At 38.2% G+C, this 21079-nt stretch overlaps 2 protein-coding genes across 3 annotated transcripts; one reads left to right on the top strand and one right to left on the bottom strand.

The window, feature by feature from the left end:
- Positions 1-177: 177 nt before the first annotated feature.
- Positions 178-3505, bottom strand: LOC104442511 (translation initiation factor IF-2-like). The gene is made up of 3 exons (XM_039310643.1): positions 3488-3505; positions 826-1465; positions 178-371 (listed from the first exon to the last, which is right to left on the bottom strand). The coding sequence occupies exons 1-3, from the start codon at positions 3503-3505 to the stop codon at positions 292-294; spliced, it is 738 nt and encodes a 245-aa protein (XP_039166577.1). The 3' UTR covers positions 178-291.
- LOC104440730 (ABC transporter C family member 12) lies at positions 3070-19283 on the top strand. Of its 2 annotated transcripts, none has more exons than XM_010053683.3 (27): positions 3070-3213; positions 3593-4022; positions 4634-4818; positions 5335-5374; positions 5562-5718; positions 6155-6269; positions 6363-6443; positions 6590-6614; positions 6973-7029; positions 7659-7724; positions 8008-8082; positions 8197-8304; positions 8483-8617; positions 9211-9317; positions 9409-9502; positions 10202-10369; positions 11052-11192; positions 11781-11981; positions 12068-12166; positions 12250-12402; positions 12899-13290; positions 13857-14037; positions 15151-15474; positions 15993-16749; positions 17333-17454; positions 18284-18529; positions 18748-19283. In XM_010053683.3, exons 2-27 carry the CDS (start codon positions 3690-3692, stop codon positions 18916-18918), a joined length of 4533 nt encoding a protein of 1510 aa, XP_010051985.2. In that variant the 5' UTR covers positions 3070-3213; positions 3593-3689; the 3' UTR covers positions 18919-19283. The 2 variants fall into 2 exon arrangements, with proteins under 2 accessions (XP_010051985.2, XP_010051984.2); XM_010053682.3 differs by having other exon boundaries at positions 3552-4022.
- The last annotated feature ends 1796 nt before the right edge of the window (positions 19284-21079 follow it).

The raw sequence follows: 21079 nt of genomic DNA, 5'->3' as shown, positions 1-21079 counted from the left end.
GCAGAGTTTGTTATAGTTAGTGCTTTTGCCTTTTATGGCTTTTACGCGGCTCCCTTCCACTCTTGTGCTCTTGCATCGAGAGTGTAAGCTTTTGGTGCCATTTTTTGTTCATTTGTCCTAAGCTATCAATATATTCTTACCTTTACCAAAAAAAAAAAAAAAAATTATCAAATAAACATACCACCCACCTGGGTAGCGCTGCCGGCGGCGAGCTTCTCCCCCTAACGTAAGGGGAGGAGTTTGATTCCCGGGTGTTGCAATGTGACTTACCCGATGGCACATGTGTGATGGCTAACATGTGTTGCACTTAGGGTTTACTCCTGTTACCTGGGCTTTTCGGGTTGTCTGTGTTGGTACGATGCGCGGGTTTCCTAAGTCACAAAAAAAAAAATTATCAAATAAATATTATATCTAAACCAATCAAGATATTCAACAAATAAAAGATTAAAATAATCGAAAAAATAATCCGTTGTCTTACATGTTAAATTAACAATTACTTTAACACTAAACATCACAATATATGAGAATATTCAAAATGATTAAAAATTTGATTCGAAATTTTACGGATCAAATTAATAATTATAATGATTTAATAAGTTAAAATACTATCAAATTGTCAAAAAATTAACATAATTAAAAAAATGATTCGACATCATACGGATCAAATTAATAATTACGGTAATTTTGAGTAAAGTCCTGTGGATAATGCCTAGAATATTCATAAAATGAAAATCACCTTTCAATGTTCCAATTTGTACAATAATGACAGAACTTTGAAAAAAATAATAACATAATAAATGAAAAATAAAAATAAAAATAAACTACCTAAGGGGGACGTGGGGAAGGGCAGCAACGATGGTGGGCGGCGCCGGGCAGAGGGTGGCTGTGGGCGTCGGGCACCAGGCGCAGTAGCAGTGATGGCGCGGTGCAGAGGCGCGGCTGTGGAGGCGGCGGCTGCTGTTGCGATCGTCGGGCAGAGGCGCAGACAGGGGCGGCGTTCGAGCGGCGCTGCAACGGCGTCGGGCGGAGCAAAGGGGGCCGGTGCAGGTTTGCTGCAGCGGGCGGTCAAGGCGGAGCGGCGAGGGCCTCGGGCGCTGCTGCAGGCGCGGTCGTCGAGCAGAGGCTGGCAGGCGTCGGATGCTGGCTCGCGGGCGGAGCGGCAGTGGCCGGATCGGCGGGTTGCAGGCGTCGGGCGAGCAGCTACGGGCGGTGGTTCTGCGGCGTCGATGCCCGGGACAGGGGTGCTGCGACAGGCGTACGGCCGGTGGTGTCTCGGCGGGGAGCAGCGGTGGCCGGCGCGAGGACGGGAAGCGGAGGCGAGGCGGAGGCGGCAGGTGCCCGCGGATGGAGGCCGGCAGGGGCACGGACGCCCGCGCGAGGGAGACGACTCGCTTGCTTCGTCCTTTTCCTTCTTTTTTTTCTTTCTTTTCTGTCCACTCACGTCTCCTCTCTCTCTGCGTCTTCTCTGCGCTCACGTCTCCTCTCTCTTTCACTCTTTTTCTTTTCTCCTTTTTGACTTTTGAACTCAAGAGAAACCGAAGGAAAATGCCTCGAAAGAAAAAAAGAAGAAGAAGAAGCTTTTTCACTCTATTTTTCTGAATTCGCTCACATTATATAGGAGAGGGAATTAGATTTTCGTGGAATATTTTACTTTCAATTTTGCTCGTGCATAGTCCTCCTGAATATATCATTAAAATATAAACATTCCGTGCAATATTCTCCTTTGTATTTTTCAAATATTCCATCTAAAAATTTTCTTTCTACTAAAAAATATGTCATTTGACATATATTACCTGAATATGTGAAAAACCTCACATGAATATATGAAAAATCTCACGTTATATTAACGCTTATCGTCAATCCAATGCAAAAAATGGAATAACATAAAATAGATGCTCCAAAAACTATATGTTGCAATTTTAATTAATTAATTAATTAATTAATTATATTTGGGGGTAAAAATTAACTCATTTTTTATGCAAAAATTTAGGTATCAGCATATAGTAATAATATGCCCATTACAGCTTAAGTAAATTTTTCCTGTCCTCTAATAGCTTTGTTATTATTTGCTTATTGTTTAAGCAATTATTATTTGCTTCACTATTAGGAAAAAAAAGATCAGAAAATAAAAAGAGAGAGCTCACATGTAAAATGTTTTCATAAAAAAAAAAAAAATGTATCAAATTGGGCAAAAGACATATATAGTGTAATCACGTTCCAACCCACGAATCTTTGATTTTCTGAAATAAAATGGGCTCCTATGTCTAATTTGACTTCTAATTGGCCCATAATTAATTAGTAGTTACTCATATAATTAAAGTAGAAATCACGTTGTGATCGATAGGTTTGGGAGAGTTCGTGGTAAGTATAAGTGCCACCTCACGAGAGGGATCATGCGTGTCTGCTTGGCAATTCGTCAAACTTCCATCTCGGAAGGATTGTGGCAATACCGTAGATGAGAAGTTGATCACGACCTTAGAGTTGGACTTTGGTATAGCTTATTGGAGTATATTAAGCAATTAGTCAATCTCAAGTTTAACAAAATATAGGAAAAATAATTCTTATGTTAGGAGAACCGTCCACATTATCTAGATTCAAAAAATTGCAATCAATTAATAAATTTAGGATCCTCAAACCTCTTACGATAATGCAGTACAATGCAAAAAGTTAATTGTGAAGAGATTACTTTTCAATGATCTGTAAGATCAAGAATTTTATAGAGAAAAATCTTAGAATACAGGCAAAGTAATTTGTCTATCTCTAGAGAAGAGAATATCGAATCAAGAGATGAAAATGTTAAAACGATTATAAAGCAATTCAAGTTATTTGTTATTGTTAATTAGTATGATTGTATAGAAGTCCACGGAAGAAGCCAAAATACACGAGGAAGGAGAAAACTATAAACTAATCAATTATGCAAAGTTTTCTCCATCTCGTTCTCCTCTCGTTTCAGCTCAGGTGAGACGCCTGCCTACGTAAGCGGTGACGCATGCATCGCACCACGTGTTCTTGACCACTCGATCTTCTTCTCCTTATTTCGTCAGAAGCTGTCGCAAATCAGACATCCCATTTGACCATTCTTTCATTCCTTTTTCCTTCGTTTTTTTCTTCCCTTTTTCTTTTTCTTGGTGATGATTCATCTGCCTCAACGTTCTATATTTCACACCCTAACTCACGAGCCATTTCAAGGAGAAGCAACTCTAGAGCGTTGCAGTCTCTCTCTCTCTCTCTCTCTCTCTTCCTGTGTGTTTGTGAAGTCATGTGTTCTTTCTTGTTTCTAATTTTGTCTGGGGTGATTGGTTGACACTGTGTAATGATTGGGAGTTCTAATTTCTCTTGGGTCATGCTCAAAGCACTGTTTTGGTGGACTTGGTTAAAGCTGAAGTCAAGTTGAGGAAATTTAACTGGCGTTTCAGTTTGGAACAAAGAGCAATGGACTGTGACTTTGCTTGCATTCCATTTTTTAAATATAAATAAACCGAGTGACCTCTTGTGATTTCGCCATAGTGGATTTTCTTGCTTAACTTCTTTCAATGACAAATTTCCTGCAGTATTCATGGTGGATGTTTCTGAAACATGTGCATTGATTCAGGGGAAATTTCTGCTTAATGAGACTTCTGAGTGAAAAAAAGTTTCAAGAAGTTGTGATGGACCCTGGATGAACTAGGAGCGGATACCTTGCTTAGAAGATGGGTTTCGAGTTGCTGGATTGGTATTGCAGGCCGGTGGCAAGTGGGATTTGGGCAAGGACCACGGACAGTGCTTTTGGTGCATACACACCCTGCGCTGTTGATTCCTTGGTCATTTCCATATCCCATTTGCTTCTTCTGGGTCTCTGCTGTTACCGAATTTGGTTGATCAAGAGGACTTTGAAAGTCCAGAGATACCGTCTGAGGTCAAAATGCTACAATTATATGTTGGGATTGCTTTCTTTTTACGGCGCTGCAGAGCCCCTGCTGAGGTTGGTAATGGGCTTCTCGGTTTTCAATCTGGATGGTCAGACTATCCTCCCTCCATATGAGGTAGGAGTTTTATGGTATCGAGGACCTATTTGACTCTCCGACGCTCACCTAATATTTCTCTGGTTGATGAACAATCTTGATTAGCTGGTTCTTTTGCACATCAACAGAGTCCCATATGTTGTCCAAAAAACTTGCATTTGGTAGCTAGTTGCTTAACCTTAACATGTAAGAAAGCATAAGACTGAAATTGTTCACTAGCGCATTGACTCTCCTTTTGTTTATTCTTTTTCAACTGATTTCTCTTGGATGAAGCTTGGTGCCAGTGGATCCTCGTGGTACAACAGTATTCCTCATTGCCACTACATTCTGTCTAATGTTAAACTTCGTTTTTTGATAAAAGCAAAGAAACTAATGGAAAACATCCTTCTTTGCACACGTGAGTTTTTCAACTTCCATGGGTTCCAAGTTTAGCCCTCTGCGTAAGCAAATCAGCCACGGTTTATAGTTAACTTGTCACTTCCACGAGTCTGTTTCTACTGATGCTATGATATTTTTCAATCTCTGTCATACTGTAAATCTTCAGAACACCAGTCTGTAATGCTATTTTACATTGGCTGGCAAACTGAGAGTCTAATTTGCTTTTTAATAACACCTACTTTTTTGTTTGGCAGATGGTTTCGTTAACCATAGAGTCTCTTGCTTGGTGCTCCATGCTAGTTATGATTGGCCTAGAAATGCACGCTTACATCCGGGAGTTTAAGTGGTACGTGCGGTTTGGACTCATTTATGTTCTGGTGGGGCAAGTTGTGATGTTCAAGCTCATCCTCTCAATGAGAGACCACTATCAGCATCATAGGTTAGTTTTTTATTGCTCAGCAGACATTTATCATAACTGTTCATACTTCAGAACATGTACATCTAATATTCTCCTATTTCATACACTTGAGTGCAAGTAGAGAACATCTCATATTCTCCAATTTCATACACTTGAATGCAAGCAAAGAAATATAGTGATGTTATTAGATGCTCTCTCTCTCTCTCTCTCTCTCTCTCATTATGGAGATTGGTGGAAAAGAACTGACAGAATTAACTTTTCTATTGTCAAAATACTTTATAGTGTGCATTTTTCCTCCTTCGTGGCCACACTGCTTTGCTGAAAATTATGTCATCGCTAAATCATCAGAGAGGAAATTTTGCAATATGACATGTTAAATAGCCACTTGTAGGTGTAGTTGCCTAAATCTCCCTTGGGGACTTAAAAATCTTTTCAAAGCAGGTTATTCTGATTTAATGCATCACATTGTTGAAGAGTTTAAGATCCATATTGAGTGTGTTCCAGGGAGGACCCAATATCCTTCTTTTATATCTGCAGGTCTGCACTGTATCTGTACATCAGCACGGTCTTTTGCCAGGTTATGTCTTTTTCAATAAACTGTTTCCTAACCTTTTGAACAAACAGCTCCTACTGGGATTCATCAATTATGGTCATCAGTTAGTGAGATTTCTTTATGTCATTGGTGACTCCGATCTGAAGAATCCTGACTAAATCTTCTTCTCTTCTGTGCTTTTATTTATTTATTTATTTATTTATTTATGTAGGTTGTATTTGGGATTCTTCTTTTTGTCTATTTTCCAAGTCTGGACCCTTATCCAGGGTATACTACATTCCATTCCGAGCCTCTTGATAGTGTTGAATATGAGGCCCTTCCAGGAGAGGAGCAAGTTTGTCCTGAAAGGCATGTCAACATATTTTCCAGTGAGTAGTACTTTAACTTCATTTTTCTTATGTGACAGCTCGGCTTGTTTTTCATCTGACCAGACCAGTTCAGCTAGTCTTTATGAATTGACATGTCAAGAACTGCTTGTCATTCTCCAATAAAGACTAATAATAAGCTTATAAATTGACATTTTTAGATTCTGTCTGCTTAATGAGTCCATTTTGCTTGTTTTTTCGTGTGGTTTCTGATGGTGGCACTTGTTGGTTCCCTGTTTGGGTAAAACTCTTCCTCCCTGAAGCAAGCCTGAAAATAAAAGTGAGATGGGACATTTCTTTGAGGGTCTAGTGAAATGGAATGTTGGCATTTGATTAGCGTTCTATTGTTTGCTGGTTATTGCTGCGTTGTTTGATACTAACTCTCTCTCTCTCTCTCTCTCTCTCTCTCTCTCTCTCTCTCTCTCTCTCTCTCTCAAAGGGACATACTTTGGGTGGGTGACTCCACTTATGCAGCAAGGCTACAAAAGACCAATTTCTGAAAAGGATGTTTGGAAGTTAGACACTTGGGATCAGACTGAGACACTGAGTAAAAGGTTAGCGTCAGTCACTTTACTTTAGTGGTACTCCAAACTTTATTATGTATTTAGATACATTCCTAGAGCATTTCAATTGCTCTTATTTTCCAGATTCCAGAAATGCTGGGCCAAAGAGTCTCACAGGCCCAAACCCTGGCTTTTAAGAGCTTTGAACAGCAGCCTTGGGGGAAGGTAATGTATCAGTTGAATTGCACCTGATGTCCCATTGCTCATTTCAATTTCGATTTGACAGCACACTGACATCTGCAGCGTTATTCATAAGCATCCTTATTGTTTGAATGCTCCCCATCTCATTTTACTTGTTTGCTTTGTTTCAGGTTTTGGTTGGGAGGCTTCTTTAAGGTATCATAATTACCCTTCATGGTCTAATTGATCACCAGATTGATTCCAAAATGTTCAGATTCCTCAGCTGTGGGGAATGGATGCTCAATCGCATGTCGTAACTCCTTTGCTAGTAGGATAATGATGTCCATATACTATGCATGCCCCGTTACATAATAACTTTGGTTGAGCAGAACCTTAGAAGCTCATGAGTCTGAAAGAAGAAAAGCAGTATCTAAAGGATAGTCTCTTAGGCTTCGTCTTGTGAATAAGCTTGGGCGATCACTATAATAATGATCCTTCAAGAGCATACTGTTCACTTTGATTTGCAATGCTCATTGGAAGCTTAGTAATTCTTTCTAACATGGAAAAACTACAGATAGGGAGCGATCTTTCTGCATTTGCAGGGCCCACATTGCTGAACTACCTCCTTCAAGTAAGTTGTTCCAACTCTCTCTCTCTCTCTGTTAGATGAATTTGTAGGCATAAATTTTAAAATCAATGCTGGACTCTGCTTTTAAGATTTTGATGAAATCCAAGAATTGTGAATTTTTATCTTCTTTCTAGAAACATGTGCTTCATTATGGAAAATTGTTTCCATGGAACCTTCCTCTTAAAATGGTTAGAATATTGTTCAATAAACCATTTTTGGATGGAAAACCTGAAGGGTTGTTCACAGGGAGGGCAGACCCTGGCAGAAACAGAGTTAACATGCTTATCTTAGGGTAAAATGTCATTTTCTAGTAATTATTTCAGTGTGCTTCTTGCATTGTTGTGACAGGGAAGCTGCTCCAATATACACAAGGTAACAAATGAACAGCAATGGCTTAGTGACTATAGGAACTATGATTGGTTCAATAAGAATCTCATCTGTTCTGTTTTAACATTCTCTAGAAGTCTCAATTGCCCCACCTTTCTATGGCAAAGAATATTCTGCTCATAGACTGAACTTTTACTTTTGTATTTCAGTCAACATCACGGTGGATTATGTTAGATGCAGGTTATCTTTCCAGGAAGGGATTTTCTTTTTTCCCCTTCTAATGTGTCATTCTTTGCAACATGCAGTCAATGCAAAGAGGGGACCCTGCATGGATTGGTTACATCTGTGCCTTTCTGATTCTTGTCAGTGTGGTATGATCCTTTCTTTGTTTTGTGTCAAGTTTGTGATTTATGTTAGGAGACAGTCCTTTCCTTCTAAGTTTGCACACTACTAAATTTTTATAGTGCAACGTGTGAAGTAAATATCATTATCACTTTTGTAAATGGTAAATCAAGTTTATTGTCTGCATTTCTTATAATTGTCGGTGTCTCTGGCTTGTGGTTCCTATTCCATGTTTATGTCCTTTCTTCAATAAGATATGTGAAATTTACTGTTTTTGGATATGTTATTGACTTCTGATTGAAATCTGTTCAGTCATTCGGTGTGCTTTGCGAAGCCCAGTACGCTCAAAATTCATTTCGGACGGGATTTAGGCTGAGGTCAACTTTGGTAAAACCTCTGCCAGATGTGTACAAATCCTCAGTATCAGATGCTCAGTCTTGGTCATTCTTTATCATTTGTCATTGTAGAGCAATTAACATAGCTTGTTCAACCAATTGGTAGGTGGTGGCCATTTTCCGCAAATCGTTAAGACTTACTCATGAGGGTCGCAAGAATTTCCAATCTGGAAAGATAACAAACATGATGACTACAGATGCTAACACACTTGAGGTGAGATTTCTCACCTCCTGCATGTTTTATGACATAGCTGCCATAGTTCTCTTATTGCTGCAACATGATTTAGTTAAGTCAATTGTGACATCTTCCTCAGTACAAATGCCCTGCTCTTCTGACTCTGCAAAAGCAAATTCTATGATTTACGTCTGACGTGACAGCTGATATTGTTCAGCGAATATGCCAACAACTTCACAACTTATGGTCAGCTCCATTTCGTATTGTCATCGCCATGGTTCTTCTGTACCAGCAATTGGGCATTGCTTCGCTGCTTGGATCTCTCATGCTTGTCCTCATGATCCCCTTCCAAGTAACCTCGTGCTCTCTCTTTCCCTCAAAAGTTATCCTCACTATAACATCAGAAATACCAAGTTGTCCATGATTATTTTAATTATTTACAAATTTTAGTTAAATCATATATAGGTTAATATTTGTTCTGACTTGGAGGTCCAAGTTCCTTTTTAACTTTAATTTTTATAGGGGGCATTGTGATCTAGGTACTAAGTAGGGGTTGCTTATCCTTTGAAACTTCTACGTAGTCATGGTTGTATCAGTAATATTGTTGATATGGCACTTTGTGCTACAAAGCATGCTCTAGAAAGCCTAATATGGTTGCTTAAGATTTGAAGGCAATCATTTCTTATTGCCATTGTGACCAAAGAAAAATGGTCCAACAAGTAAAGAGTTCCATGAGTTAAATTTTGTGATCTCTGTCTACTCTGCTTATTGCTCATTAACAAATTGCCAGATTCACAATCTCTATATTATGCTATATTTGGTTAGCTATGAGGTTTTCCATGCCAGGTCGTCACTCAACTCATGGATTATATAGTTTATATCATGATGATTGATTCACTATCTGTCAATCAATCGTCTCACATAATCTTTTTCACGGTTAATTAGACGATCATAATCAGCAAAATGCAAAAACTGACCAAGGAGGGGCTGCAGTGGACTGACAAGAGAGTCAGCCTTATGAATGAAATTTTGGCGGCAATGGACACTGTGAAGTATGTTGAATTAGCAAGATGCCCTGCCTACATCTTCTATAGCTGTGTTTGTTTTATAATTACTAAAATTCATCACAAAAAATTCTTGCAGATGTTATGCTTGGGAAAAGAGCTTTCAATGTAAAGTTCAAGAAGTACGAAGTGATGAGCTATCATGGTTCCGTAGGGCACAACTACTATCTGCAGTATGGATTACTTCAAAATTAAGATAATATTGTGCCTTTATTGATCGTGGAATTATCATCTGTATTGACATTTGGAAAATTCTTGGTTTCCCCAGTATACATGTCTATATCGGTATAAAATATGTATGTATACATGTGTACATGCATATCCACATACCCACATGCGTTCGTGTGCACAGAGAGAGAGAGAGAGAGAGAGAGAGAGAATTTAGAGAACCTCAGTGGCAAGAAATTGCTTGTGCTAAAAAAGAAATGTGAAAACACTCTATCTATGGAACAAACTGTCTTGGCTTTCTGCCTGCGGTAAACTTACCAAGCAGTCTAACGGCAATTGAAATAGTTTCAAAGGTGCTTGTGTGCAAGCCATCGAATTCTCTGATTCTTTTCATGTATCATGAGAATAGGTTAGTGTAAAATCAAAAAAGTGATTGGTTTACCATTTAAAATTATTTATCTAGTCTTGAACTCCATTCACCGTTGCGTGTAAGCTGAGTAGTCATAGACTTATATTTGCTGTTTTTCAATCAGCAGACTTATTACAGTGCAATGAAATAGTCTCCATTTGTTTCTTATGTAGAAGTAGATGAATGAATATAGACGCTTTCTGTCAGGCGTGTGAGAACTAATGAACATGATATTTTCTTCTTCCATAATGCTAGATGGTTTTCTGTTTGTCTGAGAGATAAATTTTGGTGGCAGTTCAATGGCTTTGTACTGAACAGCATCCCTGTCATTGTAACCGTTGTCTCATTTGGGACATTCACTTTTCTTGGTGGGGATTTGACACCAGCAAGGGCGTTTACATCACTCTCTCTTTTCGCGGTGCTACGAATTCCTTTGGACTTGCTCCCTAGCTTGATGTCTCAGGTTCTTTCACTTCAACCTACCGTCATTTCTCTATCTCTGTCACTCAAATAGTATAGTGTACTGATCTTCCTTTGTCAACATCAATATGTATGGTTATTATTTGGACAGAGGATCTATCATTTTGTTTTTGCTCCTAATTTTATACCTCGGATGTGTAGGTGTGATACCCTCATTCAGTTTAAGTACTAACTTAGTGAAGAAGACAATGATTGACGCAATCAAACTGCAAGAAAAATAACATAGAATATCAAAGGTGAACTGTAGTAAAACATCATACTGAAGGGTTGATTCTGTGACTTGGACATCCGGAGTAAGAAAAGTTTTATGAGCATTTCTCATATACTACATTTCCATTTAACCTGAACTAATTGTCTTGTTGTTGAAATAGAATAAACAATAGAAATTTAATTAGTAGGACCTGTTACATCAATGTGATAATTGAACTGAAGGCTAAACCATGTTGTGATAACTAAATCTGTAACACATATTCTCTTCATTAAATGGCTTTTACGATATTTAGAAAGTGGGAGTCAGATTTTCTGTTTTGGGCTTATTGCGTTTTTTTACCTTTTTCTCAAGGATGAGGCATATTGTCCATCTTAGATCCAGCAATTTTATTATAACAGTGGTTGCAAACATTTGTTTGTCATATTTTAGTTTCCAATCTTATTTTTGTGTCCAGGTTGTTACTGCGAATATTTCCCTGCAACGTTTGGAGGAACTATTTTTAACGGAAGAGAGAGTATTAGTTCCAAATCCAGCGATTGAGCCAGGAGAGCCAGCTATTTCAATCAAGGATGGGCACTTTTCATGGGACTCAAAGGTCAAATAAACATGAGTCATTTTGTCTGGCAAAATCACTTACCTAACTTTTCTCAATGTGTATAAACTGTTGACTTTAGTATGTCTGAATTGTTTAGATTTTAAGGGTTGTAACACCATCAAAATGCATTTATAAACAGTAATTGTCACTGATGTGTTTGAAAGATAGGGGCATATAGAAAAAAAAAAAAAAAAAAAAAAAAAAAAAAAAAACCCTGAAGTTGGTTGATGCCATAATCAAAATTTAAACCATGCCTTCATTGAACAACTTAAACATTTAGCTAAGTGAGCTGCGCTCTCACAACTTCTATAAAGGTGAGCATCTTCAAAGGAAACTTGTCCTAATTTTTATTTGTAATTTACTCTTGGTGAATTCTGAGGAAAACTGAACTCAGAATTCAGAGGACATAATTTCTCTGGGTGAATGCATCTCTTCTGCCAGCATTTTGAAGGTTCAAGTTAATGTAGCAGTGTCTTCCAACTGATATTTGATGATTAAGCGTAACTAAATGGTTGTCGATGGTGGTTTCCTGTCTTTTTGTTGCAACATCTTATTTCAAGTGGAGGCTAAATTTTCACCTAACTTCAGGCAGAAAAACCCACCCTGTCGAGCATCAATCTGGAAATACCAGTGGGTAGCTTAGTGGCTATTGTTGGTGGTACTGGACAAGGAAAGACATCTCTAATATCAGCAATGCTTGGGGAACTATCTCCTGTCTCTGATGCATGCGTTACTATACGGGGAACCATTGCTTATGTTCCTCAAGTGTCATGGATTTTCAATGCCACTGTAAGTTGCACACTGCTGATTTTATTTATTTGTCGATGTTGGGCGCCTTATCATCAATTTATCTTGTGTCCTATGTGTGATATCAGGTGCGAGACAACATATTATTTGGGTCTGAATTTGAAGCACAAAGATATTGGAAGGCAGTCAGCGTTACTCAATTGGAGCATGATCTTGATTTGCTTCCAGTTAAGTGGAATCCAGTGCTTTGCAAGTATCTCTTTTAACATGGCATGTGATCTGTTAATTATCTATTTCATTTATTCCTCAGGGTCACGATCTTACAGAGATTGGGGAAAGAGGGGTGAATATAAGTGGAGGCCAAAAGCAGAGGGTTTCCATGGCCAGGGCTGTTTACTCAAATTCAGATGTTTACATATTTGATGATCCTTTAAGTGCTCTAGATGCTCATGTTGGTCGACAGGTATGAAATTCATAAGACAGAATTCGTCTCTTCAGATTACCACAGGTGTAGCAATTGATGTTATAAGCTTAAACAATTACCTGTATACTCGGAAAGCTTTTTGTGCAAGGCATGCTCAAATGCTTCGGTTAATCAAGGATAACGATTTTTTTGATGCTAGTCCTGCCCTTAAGATAACTTGCTACAATCAATATTTGGATAATCAAAGCAACATCTGCTACTTTCAATACTTTAAAGAATTTTCCAATTTGGGACTTCTTAACTTATATTTGTGTATTTCTATTATTGTCTTTGTTTGACCAGCTTCTTTTATTTATTTTTTTTTGTTTAATTTTTTTAGTAAATTGGGGTATCTGAGCCTTTGGCTTGACTGCCCCCTGTCCGAAGTGAGCTTTAGCTTCATATTTATAGATCTTCCACTCAGTAGGATCTCTTTTCTGAATTTTCAGAAATAAGGGCACTGTATTAGCTTATACTAATCCGCAGTCAACTACAGGTGTTCAATAGCTGTATCAAGGAAGAGCTGCGAGGGAAGACCCGGATTCTTGTCACGAATCAGCTACATTTTCTTCCTCAAGTGGATCGAATCATTTTGGTTCATGAAGGAATGGTCAAAGAGGAGGGGACTTTTGAGGAGCTGTCTAGAAGCAAGGTACTGTTCCAGACACTTATGGAGAATGCAGGAAAAATGGAGGAACAAATAGAAGATGATGAGGAGGGGGAGAAGAAAAATGTGGAGGAGAAAACATCCAAACCAGCAGCTGACACCATTGTTAATGAATTGCCTAAAAATCAAGACCGTGGGAAGAAAGGTGAAGGAGGGAAGTTGGTACTTATTAAGCAAGAGGAACGGGAAACAGGCATTGTGAGTTGGAAAGTCCTGATGAGGTATTAAAATGCATGATATGAAGCTTCATCTTCTAATACTTGTTGTGTAGACAGATAATTTATGAAGAAGGCTTTTATGTGGATAAGAAATTCATGACCTAAAGACTTTATTGAACTCTAGAATGGAACAAGGGTTCAAATAAGCCAATTAAATGACATAAAACATATATGTGATATATTGAACAGAAAGTTCAAGAAAGTCCATGTAATACCTAAGACGATATGGAGGTAACATTGAGTGTAAGTTTGCGTGACATTTCTTTCTCCGCTTCACGTGACATCACTCGAAAGGTCTCTAAGTAGCTTTTTCTGCAATGCTTAGGTTTCCTCCACATGATAACGATGTTTCATGCATATCACTAAATGCTTATAAACACCTAAAGTCCACGAATTTGACAGTTCCTTTTATTGAAAACCTGAACACTGTTTTTGTTTTGTAAAATGCTATTTTCCCTCTATTTCTGTCAGGACTGATAAATCTGGAACATAGAATTACATAGCAATAATGCTACTTGTCTGTGACATGCGTATGATCTGATTTCCTTTTTCACTTAATCTATTTTTAGGTACAAAGGGGCCCTGGGAGGCCTGTGGGTGGTGGCAGTACTCTTTATTTGCTATACTTTAACTGAAGTTCTTCGAATTTCAAGTAGCACATGGTTGAGTTTCTGGACACATCAAAGCACATCGGAGAACTACAGACCAGGATTCTACACATTGATCTACACACTCCTGTCCTTTGGTCAGGTATGTCAAGTCAGTAGATAGATCTCCAATTCAGTTTCTCCAATGTTGCTATCTTTTCTGCAGTAGCTTGTGCTTCTATAATTTCGTTTTGATTCTTGATGAAGTGGGGAAGCCACATTATCACATTACCTCTTGGCTAAGTAGCATCGATACTAACACGCGATATGACACGCCACGACATGACGACACGTCATTTCTAAAAAAATAGAGAATTCCGACAAGTTGGGACACTTTGTATATTAAACATATATTTTTTTATATACGTAATTAATTATCATTTTTATGATTATTTCAATCAAATTAGTTTCAATCAAATTCATAAATAAATAAATAATTAAACAAGCCTAGAATGAATATGTACTAAAAACATTAATCCGCCATTTATTAATATCATTCAATGTTTCGATTTAACAAATTCAACTCTATTTTAATAATTCATAAAACTTGCAGAAAAAACAAGCGATCCATATTCTGGACTTGCATGTTAGACATGTTAGAAGAGGAGAAAAAGAACTTAAGAGGTAAATTATATATCACAGGAAATGGGAGCTAGAAAAGAAGAGAAAACTAGGTTTTTCTTTTTTCTCCATTTATTATTTTTATTATTGTGTTTTATGTTTTCACACACACACACACATATATATATTTTTCCCTCTCATTTATTGAATTTTTAAAATTGACCTTATCGAAATTACATGTTAGAAACTCGTATGTCAGAATTCTGACTTGAGCATAAAAAAGTATCGAGAAAGTTGACTAGGTGTCGAATTTTCCGACACATGTTAACCGAGTGTCGAAGAGTGTCCGAGAGTGTTTGAGAGTGTCGTACACGTGTCGAAGTGTCTAACACGACACGAAGGCTCTTGGAAAGTGTTGGTGCTTCATAGCCTCTTGGTGCTTGAGTTTGGCTTACAACTTCTTTTTTTAGTGAAGAAAGTATTGTATCTTCAGAGAGAAACTGATTTATCATAACATGAAGCAGACTATTTGTTGGCTTTGCTATTTTTCTAGTTTTCTGTATTATAGAGTCTTTGGTGGATGTGGGCATATGTCAACTGAAGGGTAGGTCTTTCTAGCAATGTCTCTGACAACTCCCGTGTTTCTGTGAATCAGGTGACTGTGACGCTGACTAACGCTTATTGGTTGATTATTTCGAGTCTTTCTGCAGCAAAAACATTGCATGATTCTATGCTTCGGTCTATATTAAGGGCTCCAATGCTTTTCTTTCACACCAACCCAGTGGGAAGAATAATCAACAGGTTTGCCAAGGATCTAGGTGACATAGATAACAATGTTCCCAGATTTGTAAATTTGTTTGTGGGCCGACTCTATCATCTACTTTCGACTTTTGTGCTCATAGGAATTGTAAGCACAATCTCTCTTTGGGCCATATTGCCGCTCTTGGTCTTGTTTTATGCAGCCTATCTATATTACCAGGTCAGTGCAGTTTTGTTTAGGCCATAATGCTCTTTCATGCAAAGTGATATATTCTCTGCTACTAACAGCAACAATTGCCAAAACTTGTCTCACTTGGTGGGGTCGGCAATGTTCTTCTGCTACATTAACTGACAATTTCATGTTGTATTTACATTTTTTGTTATGCCTTTGACACTGTGCACCGCCATTTAATTGTTTTATAGTGGAAATTCGGAAATGCAATTTCCATAATCCTTTCATAGTAGAAAGCAACGATGTTATTTTCCATCGTATGAAACAGTGAATAAGTACTAAGCACCAACGGTTCAATAATGAAAGTTTCATTTATCCTTCTCTTTTGTCAATTTTTTGTGGTAGGGGGGGCATTAATGATCAAGGCTAACAGTAGATCCTTTTAATTGCTCAATAGAACTATACCTCTTTTTCTAACACGCGTTTCGCCCTCTACCCATAGCCGAGCCCTTTGGAAGTCTGGATATAATTGTCTTTCTAATTGTTTGCCTTGCTGCTGTTAACAGACTGTATCTCGTGAAGTGAAACGCTTGGATTCAATCACCAGATCTCCGGTTTATGCACAATTCGGAGAAGCATTGAATGGCTTGTCAACAATTTGTGCATATAAAGCACATGATAGGTTGGCCACCATTAATGCCAAAGCCATGGACAATAACATCAGATTCACCCTTGTCTATGTCTGTTCCAACATTTGGCTCCAGATAAGGTTGGAGACACTAGGAGGCATAATGATCTGGTTGACAGCAACATTTGCAGTCATGCAGACTAGAGATGCAGAAAACAGAGCAGCCTTTGCTTCAACAATGGGTCTCCTGCTCAGCTACACTTTGAATATAGCAAACCTTTTGAGCGGTGTACTGAGACAAGCAAGCAATGCTGAGAATAGTCTAAATGCTGTGGAGCGTGTGAGTGAGTACATCGAATTGCCTTCCGAAGCTCCGGTTATAATAGAGAGCAACCGGCCCCCTCCTGGCTGGCCTTCATCAGGATTAATTAAATTTGAAGATGTGGTCCTTCGTTACAGACCTGAACTTCCTCCCATCTTGCATGGATTGTCCTTTTCAACAGCACCCTGTGAGAAACTGGGAATAGTCGGAAGAACCGGTGCTGGAAAATCTAGCATGATAAATGCTTTGTTCCGAATTGTCGAGCTGGAAAACGGAAGAATCTTGATTGATCGGTGCAACACCTCTAAAATAGGACTGGAAGATTTGCGTAAAGTCCTTAGCATCATACCACAATCACCGGTTCTTTTCTCAGGTAGGCACCGTGAAATACTCTGTATCTTGTTTTTTAAAATCGCTTTTTCTTCCTTCCCCCTTTTTCCTTCAACTTTCTCTGATATTCTGTAGGAGATTCTGCTTACAAGTTCATGCTTTTGAGTCTGCCCACTGGTTGATATTGATATGTCATAGCTGAGAGTTTTCTCTTGCACTTATTATGTCTGATACTGGAGGTCCAGAACTCTGTACTCCTCGGACCAAGTATCATTCACAAGAGCCACTTACTATTCTTGCAATCCAATTCTTTGCTCAACTACCCCTGGACTGTCACTTTCTCTCGATGTGAACTGTCTGCTGGCCAGTACTAATCTGTTAAAATGTCTTAATCCACTGTCCTTTTACTTTGGTTTGATTCCAAGGAACATTCTGCATAAAAAAATTGAAAAACCTTCTTTTCATGAGTTCTGTTATTTCATGTGAAAAAGGCTACAGTACGAATCATAACTGCATACACTGAACTCCATTACTGTGGACTGAGAATCTTCAACCATATACCAGAAAGAAACTTTAGGAGAATAAGTACCGTCTCCAATAGTTTCTTTGTTTTCAATTTTGTGTAGGAGCTGTGAGATTCAATCTCGACCCTTTCAATGAACATGAAGATGCTGACCTCTGGGAGGCTTTGGAGAGAGCACATTTGAAGGATGTTATCAGGAGGAACTTTTATGGCCTGGATGCTGAGGTAAGCTTGCGAAAATTTACTAGATGTAAAATCTTAATCTTAATCCAAGGGATCATTGCGATTTCTATTGAATTCAGGTTTATGTTGATGAAATCATTGGTAGTTATCTGCAATGTTAAAGAGAAAATATCTAAGTTATGCAAATTGTACTTTGAAGGACAAGGATTGTTAGAGGCTGTCTAAAGCATGCAATTGAGATTGTGACAATAACCATTGACGAGGTTAATGCCCTTTGGCAGAGAGGAGAGAGATTGAGTGGAACCAATACAAGGCAAGCGACATGAATTAATATTAAGGAAATAAGTCTGACATGGTTTTTAAAACTTTTTGAAGTTAAAGATGTTGACAAGATTAGTGAGAAATAATTAGCAATAATCTTATAGGTATGATTACAAATATTTTTGCTCAAATGCTCTGCTTGCGCCACTGTTACCTCCAGAATTTCCATTTGATATATAATTTCCTCCACCTGAACTAAATGATAAGACTGCAAGGCAGAGAAAAAGAGCTGTCAATGTGGGCTGGACTTGGTGGTATACTGGACAGAGTGATACAGATGTTGGAATTGATTTACCTCCAAGAAATGCTGAAGGATCCGTTCCATAATATTGTCCAGATATGTTAGATGTTATAGTATCTGTAGTGTTAAACTGAAGTTGATAGGTTGATTTTTATAAATGTTTGGTCTTTCCATACGCAAGAGGTCGATGTAATGCTGTGCATTATTTTATTGGCTTCAGAATGCATCAGTCGTTTTTCCTTGCTAGTTAAGACAGGTGAAGTTAAAAATATCCATTGGTTTAATTGATGTTGGTTGTGCTTTGTCAAGGTTTCCGAGGGTGGAGAGAACTTCAGCGTCGGACAGAGGCAACTGCTGTGTCTTGCTCGAGCATTACTAAGAAGGTCAAAGATTCTTGTTCTCGATGAAGCAACTGCGGCCGTCGATCTCAGAACTGATGCTCTCGTCCAGAAAACCATCCGGGAAGAATTTACCTACTGCACCATGCTCATCATCGCCCACAGACTTAACACCATCATCGACTCTGACCGAGTTCTTGTGCTCGATGCCGGCCAAGTATGTTCTACCATCACAGTTCATCATGCATACATCTGTACTAGCATGAAATGCATGGTTTGTCATCATGAATATGTATGATTCTTAGGGTACTTGAAACTTCTCGTCAACTTAGAAGGACCGTGACCCCCAATTAACTATTCATGCATTTCAATATTGTTGCGTTTCTATTTTCCTATGCAAGTATCAATTAGGATGCCTTCAATCATTCACTTCAGGTAGCAGAACACGACACTCCAGAGAATCTGCTGTCAAATGAAGCAAGCGCCTTCTCTAAGATGGTTCAAAGCACCGGTTCTGCCAATGCGCAGTATCTGAGCGGCCTGGTCCTCCAAAGGAAAGAGAACAGGTTACGGATGGAAATGAATCATTCAGACAGCAAGAGATGACGGTCGGCCTCTGCCTACTGGGCTGCCACTGCCAATTTCACTGCAGCGGGGTCAGCCTCAATTCCACGATGCCCCTCAGATTTTGAATAACGATGACGATGACAGCAATTGTGACAATTGTTAGGAATAAAAATGGTTGAAGTGAAAAAATAAAGAAGAAGACATGTGAATTTTTACATAGAAAAGCTTTCATAATTAGGAAGGGAAAAAACATGGTATCACAGTACGCAATTTCTTCATCGTCAGTATCATTATCAATTTTCAACGTTAAAAGTTTCAGGGTTATGACTACAAAATTATTGCCCTATGCATACAAGTTATATAGAAAATACGTATATACCATTAACATAATGTTTTTTTCTTTACTCTGACATGAAAATTACATGCATATCATTAGCAGTGAAATGCGTCTTTGCTTTCGTACTATTGTCCCTTATCAATCGCCCACTTGGATGCTAATCTTAAAAACAGCAATAGTTTTTTATAGTCTTCACTTGACGTTGAAACCATAATTTTCCCACTGCTATGACCTCCTCATCACTAACTATGAGGCCAACAAAGGCAATGCAGAGCCTCAGTCCTTTTAGTGATGACAACCTTGGTTAACTCATGTGGTAGATTTTCTATACCAAGATTTTATGTTCAACTGACGAATGTGATGATACTTCTACTTAATATGCTTTGTCCTTAAATAAAATACTAGATTCTTTGCAAGACAAGTGCCATTGAATGCTTACCAAATCATCTCATTGTTAGCTTCATATGTAACAACATACTTAGCTTTAGTGGCTGAGAGGGACACACAATTATGAAGTCTAGATATTCAACTTATTGCAGTGTCACCTAAGTCAAAAGCATAATGTGAGGTGTCCTTCCTATTCTCCAAGTCAAGATTTGCATTGACAAAGACTTGTTAAGTCATGCTGTTTTTCATAAGACATAGTGACATACCTGAAGTGTCTCTGAGGTATCTTAATAGCCATTTGTAGTTTACCAATACTTTATTCCTAGATTAGCCATATATTTGCTCCCGACTACCACTTGTGAATTATAGCTAGTTTGGTATACACCATAGCATATATTGATTTGCCAACAACTTACCATAAACCCCAAATGCCTCTCAATTATCTTAATAGTTACTTTATAGTTTCCTAATTTTAATTCCTACATTAGCCATATATTTGCTCATGACTACCACTATGTGAGCTATAGCTAGTTTGGTACACACCATAGCATATATCGATTTGCCAACAACTTATCATAAACCCAAAGTGCCTCTCACCTGTCTTAATAGCCACTTTACCATAAACCACTATGTGAACTATAGCTGGTTTGGTATATAGCATATATTAACTTGCCAACAACTGACCATAAGGCACCTTAGCCATATAATCCTTCTCCTCAACTGTCTTTGATGATTGCTTTTTCAAGAGCTTGGAGAGATATGACGGATTAGTTCTAGGCTTTGCGTTCAAAACTCTGAATTTGCCCAACATTCTCAATATACTTTTCTTGAGACAACTTTAGAAATTCTGCATATCTTTCTTCTTTTTTAAAGGTAAAAGTAAGCAATATATTGGGGAGGTCAAATTGTATAAGCAACATGGCTAAAAAAAATTGCACCCAATATGAGCATGCTCATTATGAGTGGAAGGAAGCCGGGGAAAAAGCCAAGCGGCAACAACAAGATGACCAACAAAAGGCCAACGACAAACAACACCTGGCAAAAGCAACCTAGCAACCAACCCGCATATCTTTCTTGTGTGATCCTTAACTCAAGAATTTGATTTGTTGCTCCTAAGTCCTTGATTTCAAACTCCTTTGAAAATTAATGCTTTAATATCTTGATTTCCCTAACGTTGGATCTTGCAATGAGCATATCATTCACATAAAATAGCAAAATTATATAGTAGTCATCGATTCTTTGAAAGTAACAGTAGTAATCCATTTTATATCTAGTAAACTTGTTATTACACATATGTTTAAAAAAATTTATACCACTATCTAGGAGTCTATTTCAAATCATCTAGACTTTTCTTTAATTTGCGGACATAATTTTCTTCATTGGGAACTTGAAAACCTTCCGAGTATATTATGTATATGTCCTCCTCCAAGTCATCATGGAAGAATGTAGTCTTTCCATTTAATTGCTCTAGATGTA

This window comes from Eucalyptus grandis, chromosome 4 (assembly GCF_016545825.1).
Source record: "Eucalyptus grandis isolate ANBG69807.140 chromosome 4, ASM1654582v1, whole genome shotgun sequence".
Lineage (NCBI taxonomy): Eukaryota > Viridiplantae > Streptophyta > Magnoliopsida > Myrtales > Myrtaceae > Eucalyptus > Eucalyptus grandis.
The sequence above is the reverse complement of the archived record's forward strand: the minus strand, read 5'-3'. Positions and strand labels throughout refer to the sequence as shown.